Source organism: Fundulus heteroclitus, chromosome 19 (assembly GCF_011125445.2).
Source record: "Fundulus heteroclitus isolate FHET01 chromosome 19, MU-UCD_Fhet_4.1, whole genome shotgun sequence".
Taxonomy (NCBI): Eukaryota; Metazoa; Chordata; class Actinopteri; order Cyprinodontiformes; family Fundulidae; genus Fundulus; species Fundulus heteroclitus.
In genome coordinates this window covers 7,517,447-7,534,899 of record NC_046379.1, presented here as the reverse complement: position 1 = coordinate 7,534,899, position 17,453 = coordinate 7,517,447, and the positions used below count along the sequence as shown (strand labels likewise).

Sequence of the window (17,453 nt, the reverse complement as noted above, 5' to 3'; positions counted from 1 at the left end):
TAAGGGAGGCCGGGTTAAAGCTGGAGTGGAGGTAGAGAGAGGCTCGGCTTGCCGTTCATCTCGTTTTGGTCTACCTACAGAGCTCAACCGCCACCTAGTGGCGAAATATCGCTTATCGCTCAAGATGTTGCAATGGCCCAGTCAAATCCAAAACTTAATCCTAACTGGAAAGTTGCGGTTGGACCTGTGCAGAAACTTCAATGGTCTGGAGCCACTTTGGAAAGAACAATTCGCCAAAATTGTCCCCCAACAATTTGAAAGATTCACAACAACAGATAAAAAAAACCCACTGTTGAGGTCGATTGTTGCCTAAAGTTGCTTTACAATCTACTCAATGGGGTGTGCTTTGTTTTTCCCATGACAGTACATCTTGTTACCAGAGACATTTGCCAAAACAAAATCAGTGTCTCTGCTATGTGCTCAGTGATTCTGTGCTTTCCAGACACTTTTGGTTCTGTACCTCACCATCCAAACATCAACACAACATCTGCCGGCGCTTTCCCTGCTCGCTTGGTGGGGCTTTCTGTTTCCAATCCTGGGGTCAGCCAGACGCCTTCAGCCGTGCTTTGTCCAAATTCGACAATCTTCATTTCCCCATCTGCCAAACAGGGCTTTGCCCATAGTTACAGGAACAGGGGACGTGAGTCCAAGGCTGACTTTGTGGCTGGTGAGAGAGAAGACTTGGCCAATAGCAACAGGATCAGGTTGCACTGAGGATGTCCACAGCAGGGACGATTGTGACTCAGTGCTGTCACAACCATCCTCCACATCCTCAGTGGAAAAACACAACGGCTCGGCTTTTTCCCCCCCCCTACATTAAAGCAGCGTGTGTCCGTGCATGTGAGCGTGAATGCATTTGGATGTGAGTATCTGTATGCGACTGTGCATGCAGATGAGGGCTTTGAGATAAGAGTATCTGTGAATGTCAGAGAAGCATAGATAATGGCTAAACTGCTGAGTTTTGGGAGAGGGAAAAAAAAAAAGAATCACATGCTTGCATGTCAACATGCACAAGTATTAGCTAACAGTATACCCCACCATGTACCTATATGAGAAAAATGATGGATGCATGAATGTAAATATTGATATTTAAATATCTGCCTTCTGGACTGTTGATTCATGTACAGTGTAACGAATCATGACATTTATACATAGTAATTCTCAGTGTGCTACCATTTAGATCCATGTCAATGTTGTCATGTTGATGGAGCAAGCCATTAATGTACATACGGTAATCAATAGTACACACAAAATTTGTGCATTATGACAAACAGATGAAAAACATGTGCAAAACTTGATCTCACTGCTGAGTTTCTCAGCTGTAAATAAAACTGTACATAACAACGTGGAAAAAGATCTGCAGATGCGTCTCTGTGCACAAAGTGGAGGATGTGCCCTCCGTCTGTCTAACACATTGCATCTTTAATGAACTGCAACCACCAGCCGTATTCCAGCATGTAGGGGTCTTAATACCCGCAGCAGAAAACTTAGGATCAATATGGGCTTCATCAAACAATATGACTGAACCATTTCTGCAGGCCAAAATAAATAAATGAATGAATAAACAAAGGGGTTAGCATTATAAATGTTTCAAAAGTCTGCATTTGGTCGACTTGTTTCTTTGTTGCAACAATGCCTCTTGGTGCTAAATCTTATATCGTTTGAAAGTTGGTTTATTTCCCCTTAAATGGTGTCACATTTGTATGGAAAATGCATCTGTAGGTTGGATATGTTGATATGCCAAATTCTTTTCTACCAATGCCTCTGGGGTAGCATCTTCCTCACTGGAAAAACGAGGCTTGCCCTCCAATGAGTGAAAGCCTTGTATTGGTTTTCTCAATTAAAATTAAATTAAATTTTATCTCTATAGCACCAATTTATGATACATGTTATCTCAAGGCTCTTTACAAAGTCAAATTCAATCAAATCATCCAGACAGGTTGGTGAGAAAGTTTCCTCTCTAAGGAAACCCAGCAGGTTGCATCAAGTCTCTCCAAGCAGCATTCACTCCTCCTGAAAGAGCGTAGAGCCACAGTGGACAGTCGTCTGCATTGCTGATGGCTTTGCAGCAATCCCTCATACTGAGCATGCATGAAGCGACAGTGGAGAGGAAAACTCCCCTTTAACAAGGAGGAAAACCTCCAGAAGAACCAGAACCAGGCTCAGTGTGAACACTCATCAAGCTGAGATTCTGCAACTAGGGGATATATATTCAGTCTCCGCTCATAGGGACTGAACTGCGTCCTCCATGATGTCACCGCTGGCAGCCACAGAGACCACACGAAAGTGAATCCTGTTTACTGATTTGTAAAAAATATCCTGGTTGAAGAATGGGATGCTGTCCCACAGCAGTGTGTGTCCGAGCTGCTGACCGGAGGATGTCCCGGGAAGTGGGAAGTGTACAAACCTCCGTCATCCGGTCTTGATAAATGACTCAGAACTACAGTCAACATGAGAATAACTCTTGTGCTCAGCCCACAAAAGACTTGGAACAGGCTTTCCAACGGTGGATGTATTGCCAAATAAGCATCATTGCTGCAAAATACGTTCCTATTTTTACGTTAAGTGCACTTGAACTGTAGCCAAGGATGCAAAAACAAACAAGCGTAGATGAAACCCGCGCCGGGCGGACGGACAAGAGCAACGAAGAGTAATGCCGATGAGTTAAGATGCGAAAGAGGAGCCATAGAGTACTCTGCCCTTCCCGGCTGTAGATGGCGGGTTGACGGTGATGCCACTGGACACTGTGAGCAATTTAAACATTCATGCATTGTCCAGCCAGGGTGCTGTGGATCTGACCGTAATGAAAGCAACGTGACAGCGCTCAGCAGGGGGGTACCAGGCTTTGCAACTGCCTCGACAAATTTCCAAGGCTCTCAGAGGGCATTTCAGTGCAGAGAGGGCACGCGGGATTCTTTGAAACGTACATTCTTTAATCAAGGTGTGCCACCTGCGCGTGCCGAGCTTGCAAAGCCCTTTCAAGGCTGACCTTCGCAATCTCTAAGGACCCTCTCTCACAAGCCTCTCCTTCTGCGAGGCCGTCGGCCAGTGTTAATTACCCTGGCTCGGTACCTCCAGCTGCTGGCTCATCAGGTCAGCGCTCCCACATGGTCCTCCAGGAGGAGGAGGCGGCAGGCAGGCAGGCGGGGAAGGGCGGGGGAAAGAGCGGGATACCTGTGGGACGCTGATTACATAAGCTGCCACTAATGAGAGCGAGGGCCTGCGAGTTCAAACGCTCACAACGGTGGCAGCGGCTGACAGATGCAACCCCGGAGCAAAAGGGGGGACTTGATTAAACCGGCGCACACACCTATGCCCTGGGGTGGGGGGCGGGTGGGGAACACGGGCACGTACACACCGGCATCCATCGGCGCTTGAATACGCAGTAACCCACACAGGGGCCCAGCAGGAGAGTGGCTCTTTGATGAGCCAAGGCTAGAGGTTGATGAGACGCAGGCGCTGCAGCCTGATTCAGCTGGCTGGAGGTCACCGGGGAGTGTTGGCGGGTCTCTTTCTGCACTTTTGTCCACGCTTATTAGTCGACGTGTGACTAATAAGCGTGGACAAAGATATGAGCATCATTTGAGAGCCACAGTGTGTGATAGCATTATGCGAGACTCGTTTGAGGGACACCTTTGTGCACAGGTCTGAACAAATATGAATAGAATAAAGAGGGATATATATATATATATATATATATATATATATATATATATATATATATATATATATATATATATATATATATATATATATATATATATATATATATATATACCAACAGATATATTTTGCCCCATGAAATAGCTATTTCCCCACAGCTGAATGCATCTATATCACCAGATCTAATTCATCTTAGGGCTTGATAATGAAATCTTTGCAGCGGGGATGAAGATGAAAACAAAGATTAATGTGCTGCCTCGCTTTCTAGCCCTGCTGTCATGTCGTCTGTTATTCTCAGACGAGAGCTTTGTGGTAACAAAGTTAGACCCCACAACAATGCTTAATCACGACAAACCTCATTAGTCCAAAAGGTAATTGCGTTTGCTCGGTGTACGCGCGGGCCAATCAGTTTTGCCGCTGCCAAAGAGGAGAGGGATGAAGCAGGTGAGGCTGGGGAGGGGAGAACAACCCCGAAATGGTCTTGTTTACCTCCAATGTCTGGCTCCGTGTTATCGAGTTACACCGCTCCTGCTGCGCCTCAGATTGGCCTGTGATCGATCTGCGCCCTGATTGCAGAAGGCAGCGTGACTGACAGCCCGACAAGGATCTCAGACCGGGGGAAGCTGGGGTGATGCCCACCACCACCACCCCTCCACCCCACCGCCTCCATTCTTTTCTCCTGCAGGCGCCTGAGGTGCGGTTTCTTGTTCGGAGGAGCTGATCTTATCGCACCTTCATTATAATAAAACCGGACATTTTCCACGTCGGGCGACAAAAAAACAAACATCAAAGGGCGTAGAATGTCACATTTGAATTTTCAAGGGGCCTTGGCAATTCACGCAAAAAAAAAAAAATGATAACGTGGCTCTGTGTTTAGGAAACAAAAAACTTTTAATATCCAGCTTGAAACCAAACAGCCTAAAAAGTCACAGGATGTCAGTGTAACAGGGTATAGAAGCATTTGCTTTTTACACCCGTGCTATTACTAACATGGGACAATAGAAATGATTTACAGTCGTTCTCCTTAGGCACAGAATACATTTACCCAACCTTTAATCACCGGGTCCACAGCAGTTACTGTAAAATAGCATAGATCTGCTGTACAAGCATTAAAAGGTACAAAAAATTGCTTCCTTTTTTTTTTTTTTTTAAATGAATCCAGCACAGTATCAGTTTATGGGCTCCTGCTCTTTGGTCCAGCCGAGGCGGGCGCTGGGGCGGGGCGGCTCACATGGGGTAGAACTGCGAGGCCGCCTCTGACGACTGGATCTCCACCTGAGCCATCTTGAACTGGGTGCACTGGAGCCATTTGCGCAGCGTGAACGGCGGCGCCCCGGACGCCTGACCCTGCAGACACTGGTGGTTCACCCGGTTCTGGATGGCCTGAAGACGCAGCTGCAGCCCCGCCGACAGGTGCTGGCGGAGAGGAAACAACACGAGCGATCCGATCAGTCTGAAATCGTTCAAAAGCTCCGACTTGCTTGTTAAAAAAAAACTGCGACCCTTACCTTAAGGTTGGACTGAATCATGGGTAGCCACATGGGAATGAGCTGAAGAAAGGGTGGAAATGAACAGGTTAGAATAAACCGTGCTGTTTTTGTTTGTTTGGTCACACTTAAACGTTTCAGATGGCCAAGTGCATTTTAATATCAAACTAAGATTACCTGATTAAATACAAAATACTGTTTTTAAAGGCTTGATTTGACTCTGCTCACTGGTCTAAGTGGGATTGTGTTATTTCAGCCACACTGAAGGGGTAGCAAACACGGACGGCCTGTTAAAGGCTGTGCCACCGGTCTAGACTTTGACTAGACCACTCCAGCACTTTCGCCACGCTGAGGTAAACATGCAGGTGCGTTTCAATTCTTGTCCTGCAGCGTGAGCCAAATGGGCTTTTCTCCTTCAGGGTACTTCGGTCCAGAGCAGAACTCATGTCGTTAATTAAAGCCGGTGATCCAGGAGCTGAAGCAGCAGAGTCCTAGACCGTCACACCACCACCACCAAGTAAGATGTTCTCATTCTGAAACTGACACTTGGAGCGCTTCTACGGCGGCCATTTTGGGCCTTACTCTCTATGCTATTGTTGAATCATGAACTCTGCAGAAAACTTTAGATGTTGTTCTGGGTTCTTCTGTAACCTCCTGGAGAGGTTCCTCACGGTTCCATGTTTCTCCATCTGGAGATGACGGTTCTCTCTGTGGTTCTCTGGACTCTTTCCAGACTGATAGATGTCACTGAGTCTGTTTCTAAGCTGATCTGCTCTACGAGTAGCCTTTTTTCTTTTTTTTTTTTTTTTAGATCTTTGAGTCTGCTTCATACTGTCAGACAGGCCCTAATTAAGTGATTTCTTAATTTTACAGGTCCAGAAGTAATGCGGTCTTGGTGTGGCCAGTGACACACGATTTAACGAGCAAAGCAGTGCCTTATTTAAAAAAAAAAAAAAAAAAAAAGGGCCAGTTGCTTGAATAGCTACGGAGCCCGGGAGAGCTCACTTTAAGTGATTTTTTTTTTTCAGGTCGTGATAATTTGTGAGCACGTTTCCTTTAATTGAGCCCTCGAATTAATAAAACGTGAGCACGTTTTCTTTTAATTGAGCCCTCGGTAGATCGAGATCTCGAATATACTATAAGGTGCTCATGTTTACATGTGTCAACACAATATTGAGGTTTTACATCTTGTGGCCACGATTAAGTAGATCGTGCACACAATGTTCTATAACCATGTTCATTAAATTGTGCTCTCGTTTTAGTAAATCGTGCGCTCATTTTACTATGTTAAAAATGAGAGCTCAATATAGTAAATTGTGCACACGATTTAGTTAAACGAGCGCACATTCTCTCAACATGCAAAACATTTTGCGATGACCCCTCTAGGGCTCCGTAAAGAACTTTCTACTATCAATCGCCTTTTAAGAATTGCTTTTTGTAATTAGTCGTTTTATATTTATTTTATAATAACATTTGTTATTACCATACCATCTTTATTTATAATGCACTTCTTAAAAACAGCCGACAGCTGAAACAACTGCTGCGCATTGCTACAAGCAAAAACACATCCATTAAAAAATAAAATAAAATAAAATAAAGAGAGTGCATGAAATTGGATTGATGATTGGAAAAATCTAAGTGACAAAGGGCAAAAACCTTGAATCTCAAAGAGGGCGAATACATTTTCAAAGTGATATCTTTGATGGGTTAAAAGCAGAGAACAAATTTCACAATAAAGATGACATTACTATTATTATTACTATTGCATAAGGAGCCACTAAAGTTATAGCAAACCTTCACAAAGATGGTTGAGTTGCATTCCTGCAGGGCTTCCATCAAACTGATGACATGAAGGCAGACCATCTCCACCATCTGCGAGACAAACATCAATCTGAGCCGGGATTTCTCCCGACATGACAAGTGTTTATCTCATTACGCGAGCAATGAGGCGATCGCTCACCACTTTGTTGTGGGCCATGAGCTGCAGGATGCTGGGGGTAACCCGGCTCCAGAACTCCAGGCCAGTGAGGATGGCGCTGGACGAGAACTCCGTCTGGTTCTGGTTCGCCAGCGACGGCGCGGCGGCCGCCTGCTCGCAGTAGATCGTCCACAGCTGGGCAAACATGAAAGCGTGGAACAGGGAGCACATGTGCAGCACCGACGTCTGAGGACGACAGTGAGAACGAGGATTAAAACATGCAGCACATGACAGCAGAGCTGCGGTGCGTTAGGGATCTGGGTCAGCCCGACCTTTGACTGCTCCGGGAAGCCAATAAGGATGACGATAAGATGATCTGCGATGTGGGAGCCGGCGTCTAGCGGGATGGGCATGCAGGAGGTGGAGCCCTGGTGCAGGGCGTAGTGTGTCAGAGAGCCCAGCAGCAGCCAGGACAGCTGACGGATGTGGGACACGCACTCGATGAATTCCTTCGGCCTAAGCGGGGAAACAACGGATGAATTTCGATTAGCAAAGCAGCTCAGGACACGGGCTCAGCCTTCACTAAGGTATGCTGACGTGCCGAGATCATTTCAGCTGTGTTTGTGCAGGCTTTAGCAAGATTTATGTGATGTAGAAGCTGAGGCCTGTAAAATATTCAACGAGTGAGCCACTGGGAAAACTCTTGATCCGACCCAAGCTATCAGTTTTGTTTATGGCGCAGCAGTCTGTTTTTTTTTTTTTTCTTCTAGTTTATTGTTTTGTCAAACAAATGTTAGCATCAGACTAAGATAACCAGACTAAATAGAAAAGGCATCTTTTATAGATGATTATTTCATTTATTAATAGGGAATAATTCAAATCCTATGTGACAAAGAGACACCATGCATGAAGTAGGTTAACAAAAAAAATCTCAAAAAGCAACACATCGTGCCGCGATCTAAAGAAGTTTGAGAACAGATGACAAAGTCGTTGACGTCTATGAGTCTGGAGGAGATTACGAAGCCATTTCTAATAATTTGGGACTCCACTGAAAAGCAGCGAAAGCCATTATCCACACAGAGAAATCAGGGAACCACGGTGAGCCGTCCTAGGAGTTCCTGACCAACCAGGGTTACCCCAGGGAACCCACTCTACTCCATGGGACCCAGTGGCGGTTCTAGACCAAATTTACCAGGGGGGCCAAGGTGGGGCCAGTGTTTTTTCACAAGGGCACAGAACAAAAACAATTTAAAAACAATAAAATAGCAATATTTAACTGTGTAATAATATTAAGTGAGCCACTTGTGGCTCTGGAACTGCAGGTTTCAGACCCCTGATCTAGCAGTTGAAAACTTTGCCCCCTGCTCAATACGGCTAAAGCTAAACGTGAAACATCTTAAGTTTTAAATTCTTTTTAGAATAAAGCTGTATAGGTAACAAATAATATTGGTCAAAGTGACCATTCAGTTATGGTTTCTTTGCCATTGCAAATAATTATGAGAAGTTTATTTAACATCATGCTTTTAGTACAGGGGCCATAACAGGGGCCAGGGCCATTTCTACAGGGGCATGGGCCCCTGTTGGCCCCTGTCTAGAACCGCCCCTGATGGGACCTCTCAGGTAAAAACCTCCACTGAGAAACACCAAACAACGGTCCCGCTCACATTTTCTAAGCAAAACAAAAACAAAAAATTGATAATCATCCAGGCTTTTGGGAAAATGTTCCGTGGACTTAAGAGAAAGAGGCTCGCCTTCCTGTTACGTCTGGCATAAAACTAAGATCAGATTCCAGTAAAAGAACATCCTGCTGACATTCAAACACGGTGGAGGTAGGATGATGCTTTGGGGCTATGTTGCTGCTTCAGGACCTGGACGACGTGATGCAAGCGATGGAAGCAGGAATTCTGCTCTTCATCAGAGGGTTGATGTCCGGCCATGACCACAAGCTCAAAAGCACGTAGGTAGGACGATGATCCAAACCCCATCAGCAAGTCCACCTATGAAAGCCTCAATTACAATAGTGGCCTAGTCAAAGTAAAAACCTAAATCCAATCAAACAGAGCCCAGCTCTAGTTGTTTCTGCCAAATGGCACAACAAGTTATCAGGGCTTAGGGGGCGGTTACTTTTTCACATAGAGCCATGTTGTTTTGGATGCTGTTTTTCCCCCTCAAATGAATCTTGAAAACTTCTTCTTTGTAATTTTCTTTTCCAGATATTACATTTGTTTGATCCTCTGAAATATTTAAGTGTGACAAAACATAAAAAAAAAAGATATCTGTGAGGAGGTGAATACTTTTTTGCAGCACCGCAGGTCCATAAAGAACTCCTGCTCTTTACTTTGAAACCACATACTGGGAAAGACCATATAGTGGAGTTTATCGAGGTTATTTACACCTCATGGTCCAGACTATTTCAGACCAACAACAGAAGCAAGAGCTTTGATTTCTAAGAATCAAGATGCACGGCTGGTTTGCTGTGGTGAACCTGCAGGTTATTTATGTGAACCCACTTTTGACCACATGTGGGGTTTGACCGCCACACGCTTGACCAGACGTCTCTTTGAATGTCGCAGCTGCAGGAGTGGCGGCACAGTGGGATCTATTTTCCTTCACAAACGATGGTTCAGTCAGAAATTTCTTGTCCAACATAAAAATATGTCTACAAGTGATGGTGGTAAACTGCACTGACTTGTCAGCTGGAAATCCCTCAATTAATGGCTGAACATTGACAGAAAACGAGCCTTAATAACAGTGATGCATGATAGTAACCTACCATATGATTAGGATAAAAGTAGGATAATTGTAAGACTGGCTAAACATTTGCTGCATTTTAAACTTTAACTGGAGACCCAATCGGTGCATGACCCTGCTCATCCTTCCTCTGAATAAGGACATTAAATGCCTCATAATGACATTTGCTTTGCACCCTCTTAAACTATTTGAGCTCTAAAAAAAAGGTACAAATGGAGTCCCTTCAAATCAGGCGACAATGAAACGAATCTATGACAAGAAAAAATGTAGAAAATAGAAAGCTGCAATAATTTGGCTGCACAAATGTGCACACTAACTAATAAGGAGCGGTGGCCGAGTGGTTTACAGCAAGATGCTTGCGTCCTGGAAAAGCTGCAAGTTCCCTGGTTTGAATCCCACAAACTGCCGCTCTGGGCCCCTGAGCAAGACCCTTAGTCTCCCTGAGTCCCAGAATGGAGGCCGGGCGGTGCACAGTGGCAGCCCACTGCTCCCCGAGGGATGGGTTAGATGCAAAGGACGCATTTCACTGGAATGCATAAAAGTTGCCATGACAAATAAAAACGGCGAGGATTATAATTTTTAAAAAGGTCTTTTGTTTAATTTTCAGGCTTGAATTCACTAACCTGACAACAGCCAGATGTATGTATCACTCCGCCTAGCTCCACTCACATACATCTGGGACACCGCCATAGGCATTGCCTTTACTGAAGGCTGGGGCTTATCAAAACTCCTTGCATATGATTGGATAAGCCACTTGTCTGTCATCTTTATCAACGTGCTATTTCAACCAGTCACACCGAAGCTAACCCGTGACGCTGATGAGACCGACGCCGGAAAAAAAAAACTTTTTTTTTTTTTATGTGTTTGCGGCTCTAGTGCAGGGTTTCCCGCAGCGCTATCTTGGCGAGGCGGCCGCGGAAAACGTGTCGTCCACCCCCCCCCCCCCCCCCCTCCGCTCCGCGGAGAAAAAGTCATCCACCCCCCCCCGCCCCCGAGTCGGTCCGCCTCGCAAAAGCAAATCCATGCGGGAAACACTGTAGTGGCACACCTTTTATTGACAGTGAGCTGGCAGGAAGAGGGGGAAGACAGGCGGCAAAGCGCCGCGTTGAGGACTAATAGGCCTCCCAATATGGTTAGCGCTAACCGCTAACCGCTCCGGGGCGCGTCCGCGTACGCGCCCCGGAAAACAAAACTTGCCAAATCCGGTCGGGAGAAGGGCGAAAACATGGTTTCCACCAACAAAAGCCTTCAGAGGGGTTCTCTGATGTTCTTTTAATGAAACAATATTAGGTAGATTGGACAACACGGAAGAAATAGCAGCATCAATGCTAACGCTTGCTTCCTCGATGCGAGCCGCCATTGTTGTTGGAATCTCACGGTGGCGTCTCCACTACGTCACATCCATGAAACACCCGCCCTGCGTCCTGATTGGCCAGACCAAAAATTTGGTTGGGGAAATCATTTTCAATGAGCCGTGTCCCAGATGTATGTGAGTGGAGCTAGGCGGAGCGATACATGCAGATGGCTGTTGTCAGGTTATGAATTCACACCTGTTGTCAGTCATATTGGGTATGATTTGATTTAAATGAATTATGCCCATTTAGGGTTTTCCTCACATTCGCTCATTTTCACGCTGCAGCAAAAACGATAGTTAACAGAGAGTTTAGAACGGATAAAGGAATGTAAAAAGTCATTAGATGGATGCAAAACAGTTCTTCCACGGCCAATCCGTGATCCAGTTGATCCAAAATAGGATCCATTTAAGAAGGTTACTAGTATTTATATGTGCTTGGAGTGTACTAAATGTACTTAATGATGTTAAAAATTCATCAACTTGTAATAATAATAATAATATTTTATCAGTTTAATACCTCAGAATATATCAATCTAATATCAATCTACAAGTTATGATGCATTTCCAGCTTTTGCTCATCCAGCAATATATTACAGCAAAGAAATCAGAGCCACATATTTCATAAATTACATCTTCAAATAGTGGCTGTCATGTTAAAAGTGTTTGACCTTATGAAATGTTAGTTTTTTTATATTTATCTACAATGATTATCTATATATCTATACATATCTATATCTATATATATCTATATCTATATCAATCTCTCTCTCTCTCTCTCTCTCTCTCTCTCTCTCTCTATATATATATATATATATATATATATATATATATATATATATATATATATATATATATATATATATATATATATAAATATATATATATATATATAGAGAGAGAGAGAGAGAGAGAGAGAGAGTTTAGAACGGATCAAGGAATGTATATATATATATATATATATATATATATATATATATATATATATATATATATATATATATATATATATATACACAGTCCTATTCAATCAATTAGAAAAATGTCCTCCTGAAGTACTTTTTGAAAATCACAACCTTTAAGCAGGTATCAAACATTCTTTTCATTAAGCTCTCATTATTAAAAGTATTAAAATGGTATGATGTAACATTCTAATCTTAAATGTTGTTTTTATCATTAGCTCCAAGTGGAAAATCATCAGAACTAACCAATAAAGGCTTTAGGACATCAGTCTGTGTGACTGCATTATAATATATTAATTGAATACTGCTGTATATGCAAATATTTCAAACAAGACACAGCAGTGGTTATTTTGCTGGTAAAGTCAGTGTATGTTTATCGCTGATAAGTCCCACAAGGCCACTTCCCTTCCCCTTACTCAGTTAGGACACTTTACCCCTAAGATATGTAGGGTTAAGGGGTGAAATGGGATTCAAACAAACAGCTCTGCTATCAAAGGTAATGCATAGTTAGTAGATAAGCATGTCTGTCCCTCTGTGTGACACGGCTGAACGGCTCCCGCTGCGCCCTCCTTACCCCTGCTGCATGGTGGACGGCGGATGGTAGAGCCAGGGCAGATAGCGGACCACGGCTTTGTTATCCCGGTGGTTGCCTTTGCTGATCTCCATGGCCGCAACCTGCGCCAGGCCCACTTTCAGGTTTCCCCCAAAGGTGTCTTCGTGCAGCGGCTGACAGCACGCCTTCATGTGGTTCTGAGTAGCGGTTTAGATTTTGCGCAAAGCATCAACAACAGGCTCAAATCTGGAGGATTAAAAATAAATGAAAATGGCTGTGGCCTTCACGTACTCACTTTTAGTTTAGTCAGGGTATGCATGTCTGCGATGAAGTCCAGCAGCTCGCTGACGTACTGCCTCATGCACTCCATTGCTGCAGTCGTACACTGTTGGGGATAAAAAAACAACAAAAACAGCTCATCTTTATAGAGGAACGGCGGAGGTCCGTCTGTTCTTCCTGCTGTTTTATTAGGCTCGTCTTAATAGTGTTGCAGCACTCTCGGTTTTAAGTCTCACCCCCGGCAGCGTGGAGATCATGTGCTTCTGGATGATGGTGGATTCTGCGAGACGCGTCCCTATGTCTGCACAAACAAACTGACAACATTCCCGACGTTTTATTCAATTTTTTAAAGGCCTGCATTCAGAGTGCAACGTTGCCCTTCATTTTAAAAAAAATTAAAAAAAACTTACCTGGACCAGCAGTAACAGGTTTGTGTCAGGCAAGGGAGACTTGAACTTGAGGGCCTGCAGAAGCTCCAGCACCACAATGCGGGACATGTAGAACTTATCTCTCTCCTGGATGGGAGGGGATGGAGAGAGGGGAGTAAATGTACCGGAGCAGCAAGACTGCCCTTTTCTATTATCACTCTTCCTTGCTCATGCTGCGCGGCGAGCATAAACTCTGTAGCTTGGAAAAAGAGGGAGCAGGACAGGCAGCGGGAGAGGAGAGGAGAGGAGGGGGGAGACTGAGAATAGCGAAGACGAGGAGTAGATTTAGGCCAGACCTCTTCTCCCAGAGTCCCAGGCAGCTCAGATGAGGCTGTCAGGCTGCCTTCTCCCTCCCCGAGGACAGGCTGCTCTCTTTGTTCATCCCTTCCACACAAAAGCCCAGTTGCGTGTTTACAAACCACGCTGTCATCTTCAGGCCTCCGGCTTGCCTCGCTCTTTCTCTTTGCAGCCATGTTCGGGGTGGGCACACGTTTCCGTTTGCACCTGCAGGACTGCCGTCCCTCGCTGTGTGTGGCTCTGTGCGCCCGTACGCCGCCGTCTCTCATAATTAAAAGTTAATGGAGCGAGGCCGTTTCGTTAAACGTCCAAATCAAGCGGCTGTTCTTAAGCTCTTCTTAAAAAAAAAAAAAAAAAAAAGCGGGTCTGGTCCAATGCTGCGCAGGTGAGAAATTGTCATATTTCCAGGGGGTTTAACCTCCAGGGCAACAGCGGGACCAGAGAAACAAAGCAGCCCCCACATCGCAGGAGCCATTCTATCAGAGCCGCTTGCAGGTTTGGAAATGCGGGGGTTTTGGTGAGGTGAGGAATTAAACAGAGTGAAAAAATCAATACAACAGGCGACATAAAGCACGCCGTGCCGACAGTGGAGGAGACCGGGGCCGGCTCCATCTCTGTCACAGAGACACGCAACCGCAACCTCGCCGGCTCCGGCACACAAACTAATCTCGTCAATCAATACTGGCTGATTATTTACTCCATCATCTGTGACATGGGGCCACATTTCTAGCTGAGTGAGAGAGCCAGGGGAGCAGGAGCGTCGCCCAAAAGTGATGAGCGAGAAGCCAGCGGACAGCAGCTCAACACCCTCAGTGCTGCAGATTGGTTTAACTCTTCATCCCCCAGGGGCCGGCTGGAGTTTTTCTTTTTATTTCTTAATAACATTTTTAACTGTAAATGCTAGCAGCATGAGTTTTTCCCCCCCAAAGGTTTATAGTTTGGATCGAAGTTAGGAAGTGAGCCCCACTGACAGCAATCACAAAAGTTGATACCAGCAACTGTCTTTCCAGTCGGAGCCTCTGAAAGTGAAAATAGGATTTTCTGCTTCATCAATTTTCATTTTTTAATCACTCATTTGCAGCAAAGTTAATCCTCTCTTGCTTTTCATTACTGCTTTGCCAACATGTTTCTTTCTACTTTCATTCTGACTTGAATCTGATTGAAAAAAGGTGTTAAAAGGAGCTAAACATTAGGGTGATGGCACAGAGGCTCATCACCAAATTTAAATCGTCAAACTATGGCTGGGAATATGCAGAAAGCTTGTCAGCAATTATGAAAAAGGTTTGACTGCCGTAACGCCAATAAGATTTCCCCATCAACTATTAAGAAGGTTGTAAAAAAATTCATCATGCTATTTATTTTAAAGAAAATACATTAAAATACTTGTTTTGTTATACCAGAAACCAACTTGTTGGTTGAATGAACAAACAAAGGGGTACAAATAATTTTGAGCTTGACTTTACATGTGTCACACACACGGGCCATTCATAAATATTTAGACAGCGTTGCTTTGAATATTATTGAATTTAACAACGTCACCTCTGGGACCAGGTTTTAAATTTGAGCCTCTAAGTTGAAATGTGTTTTGACCTAGAAGCAGCGAAGCTAACGTAGGCGCCTAAATTAAGCCTCTCCTTTGTATTTTATGGCTTTGCAGAGAAATAATCAAATGTATTATTGCAAACCTAAGCTGTCTAAATCAATGGTATCCAAAATGGGGTTTGAGGGCCATTAGTGAGCCACGCAAGGATTTTCTTCGGCCCACAAGAACACTGATTGATGCAAACCCATATACAATCAATTTCTTCTTGCATTTTCATTCCATGGGAAACATGGTCGCACATGTCGAGTGACTTATTCAAGAGTAACATCAAAATAAAAAAATATCTAGACCAAGAAAACAACAATTAGGTCATCATTTTTTCTTTCTTTTAAATGGAAATCTTTGGGGTTTTTCACAATTAAGTTCTATAGATAATGACAGGAAAATATTTGTGTTTTTATCTAAACCATAATGATAATAATAATAATAATTATATATTATATAATGATGACATTTTTTGGGGGGCCTGCATTCTAAACCTGACAATTTCAACCTGTGTGCCAAACAGTTTGTAAACCACTGGTCTAGATTAACCCACCAAAGACAATCCACCACACAATCATAACAAGAAACATTAAGCATTAAGATGTAAAACATATTTTAACAGACAAATAAAAACATTGGGAGCTTTCCAGCAGAATATTTCAACATATAGCCTATGTAGCTAAATATTTAGTTTGTTTCTGCGCGGAGGCGTCTTGGAGATGAAGGCTTTAATGTGTTTCAGTCTAGAGAGTACCTTGTTGAAGGCTTTGTAGCACAATCCACACAGTTCGACGAGGTAGGAGAGGCTGAACGAGCCGTACTGGATGACGAAGCTCAGCAGCTTAGAGAAAGGTTCCAGAAGACTCTGCAAGAAGTTTTACATTTAAAAGCTGAATTTCAACACGTATATTTGATGACATGACACTTCAAATGCTTTGCTTTGAAACGCACCCGAGTTGCGTTTGTGGTCGGGATCTTGAGAAGAGAAATAATAATCCTTAAACTGGAATCCATTGGGCACTGTGGAGACACGCACATTGTGACACATTTGACCAATGCAGGCTGTTATCATGCTTTAAAAATGTAAAAACGAACAAAAATAAACAAATAAATAAATGACTGCGCAGTGCATGGGCCTGTTCCTGGATATGGTGTATATTCACTAATTCACTAATTTGACATCCAAGGTTAAAAGCATCAGAGTCAAATCAATTACAATTTTAAGACTCTCCTATTGAACCAGACAAGGACACCGCTGGATGCTTTTTCCTTCGGCTGTAATCACATTAAAGCATATCAGACCATGACTGAGTGAGCGGAAGAGTTGATATCTACCTTCAGAGGAAGCACGGCGGGCAGTTTTGTGAGGAAGGTCTGGAACTGGTTGCAGATGGTTGTCCACAGGTTGCTGGGAGAGTCCATGGGGAGAGCCTCCATGAAGGTGGCGATGTTGTCCAGGCAGTGCAGCATTGTGCCCCCTGCTGGCAAACTCTTCTTGTTGTTCAACCCCTGGAGGGCATAAAGAGGATAAACATGACAGGGTCACGTAAAAGCCGGGATATTTCCTGATGTCCAGTCCCGATTTATCAGAGTCAGTATGATGGAAGCAAGTGTTTAATTTGGCCTTTGGTTCTAGACCATATTTACCAGGGGGGGCCAGGGTGGGGCCAATGCTTTTTTTATGGGGGCATTAAAAAAAACAGAATTAAACCAGGAAAAACTGGGCGAAATTTAATTGTTTAATATATTAAGTGAGCCAAAGAGCTACTTGTGTTTCTGGAACCGCAGGTTTCAGACCCCTGAAAACTGTGATCCTATGTTGATACGGCTGAAGCTAAAAGTGAAGCACATCCATTTTAAAATTATTATTAAAAGACAAAATGTAAACGTAAAAAATGAAATGGGTCCAAGGGACCGACCAGTTACGATTTCTGTTCCAGCACATATCATCAGTGTTGTAGTCAAGTCACTATGCCTCGAGTCCGAGTCCAGGTTCGAGTCTCCAGTGTTCAAGTCCGAGTCAAGTCCAAGTCATTAAAAAAAATCCAATTCAAGTCCACTACTGACCCGAGTCAAGTCCGAGTCGAGTCACTATTGATCCAAGTCGAGTCCAAGTTCCGCACTAAAGTAAGCATAGCCTACATGTTTTTAAACTAAAAAAAAATCCACACTCCAC

General features: G+C 43.9%; 1 protein-coding gene across 13 annotated transcripts in view; it reads right to left on the bottom strand.

Annotated features, from left to right (window-relative positions):
- Positions 1-4,797: 4,797 nt before the first annotated feature.
- The window catches only part of LOC105919426 (protein unc-79 homolog), a 57,659-nt gene continuing 45,003 nt past the window's right edge, over positions 4,798-17,453 (bottom strand). For 12 of the 13 annotated variants that reach the window (XM_036151051.1, XM_036151049.1, XM_036151050.1 and 9 more), the window contains 12 exons: positions 16,613-16,786; positions 16,229-16,297; positions 16,032-16,142; positions 13,375-13,479; positions 13,201-13,278; positions 12,981-13,070; positions 12,707-12,882; positions 7,401-7,584; positions 7,111-7,314; positions 6,945-7,022; positions 5,172-5,213; positions 4,891-5,079 (listed from right to left, as the gene is read on the bottom strand). In XM_036151051.1, the coding sequence (XP_036006944.1) occupies positions 4,891-5,079; positions 5,172-5,213; positions 6,945-7,022; positions 7,111-7,314; positions 7,401-7,584; positions 12,707-12,882; positions 12,981-13,070; positions 13,201-13,278; positions 13,375-13,479; positions 16,032-16,142; positions 16,229-16,297; positions 16,613-16,786 (1,500 nt within the window). Of the gene's footprint in view, positions 5,080-5,171; positions 5,214-6,944; positions 7,023-7,110; positions 7,315-7,400; positions 7,585-12,706; positions 12,883-12,980; positions 13,071-13,200; positions 13,279-13,374; positions 13,480-16,031; positions 16,143-16,228; positions 16,298-16,612; positions 16,787-17,453 lie in introns of all 13 variants that reach the window. The other variant, XM_036151046.1, reaches the window with a different exon arrangement.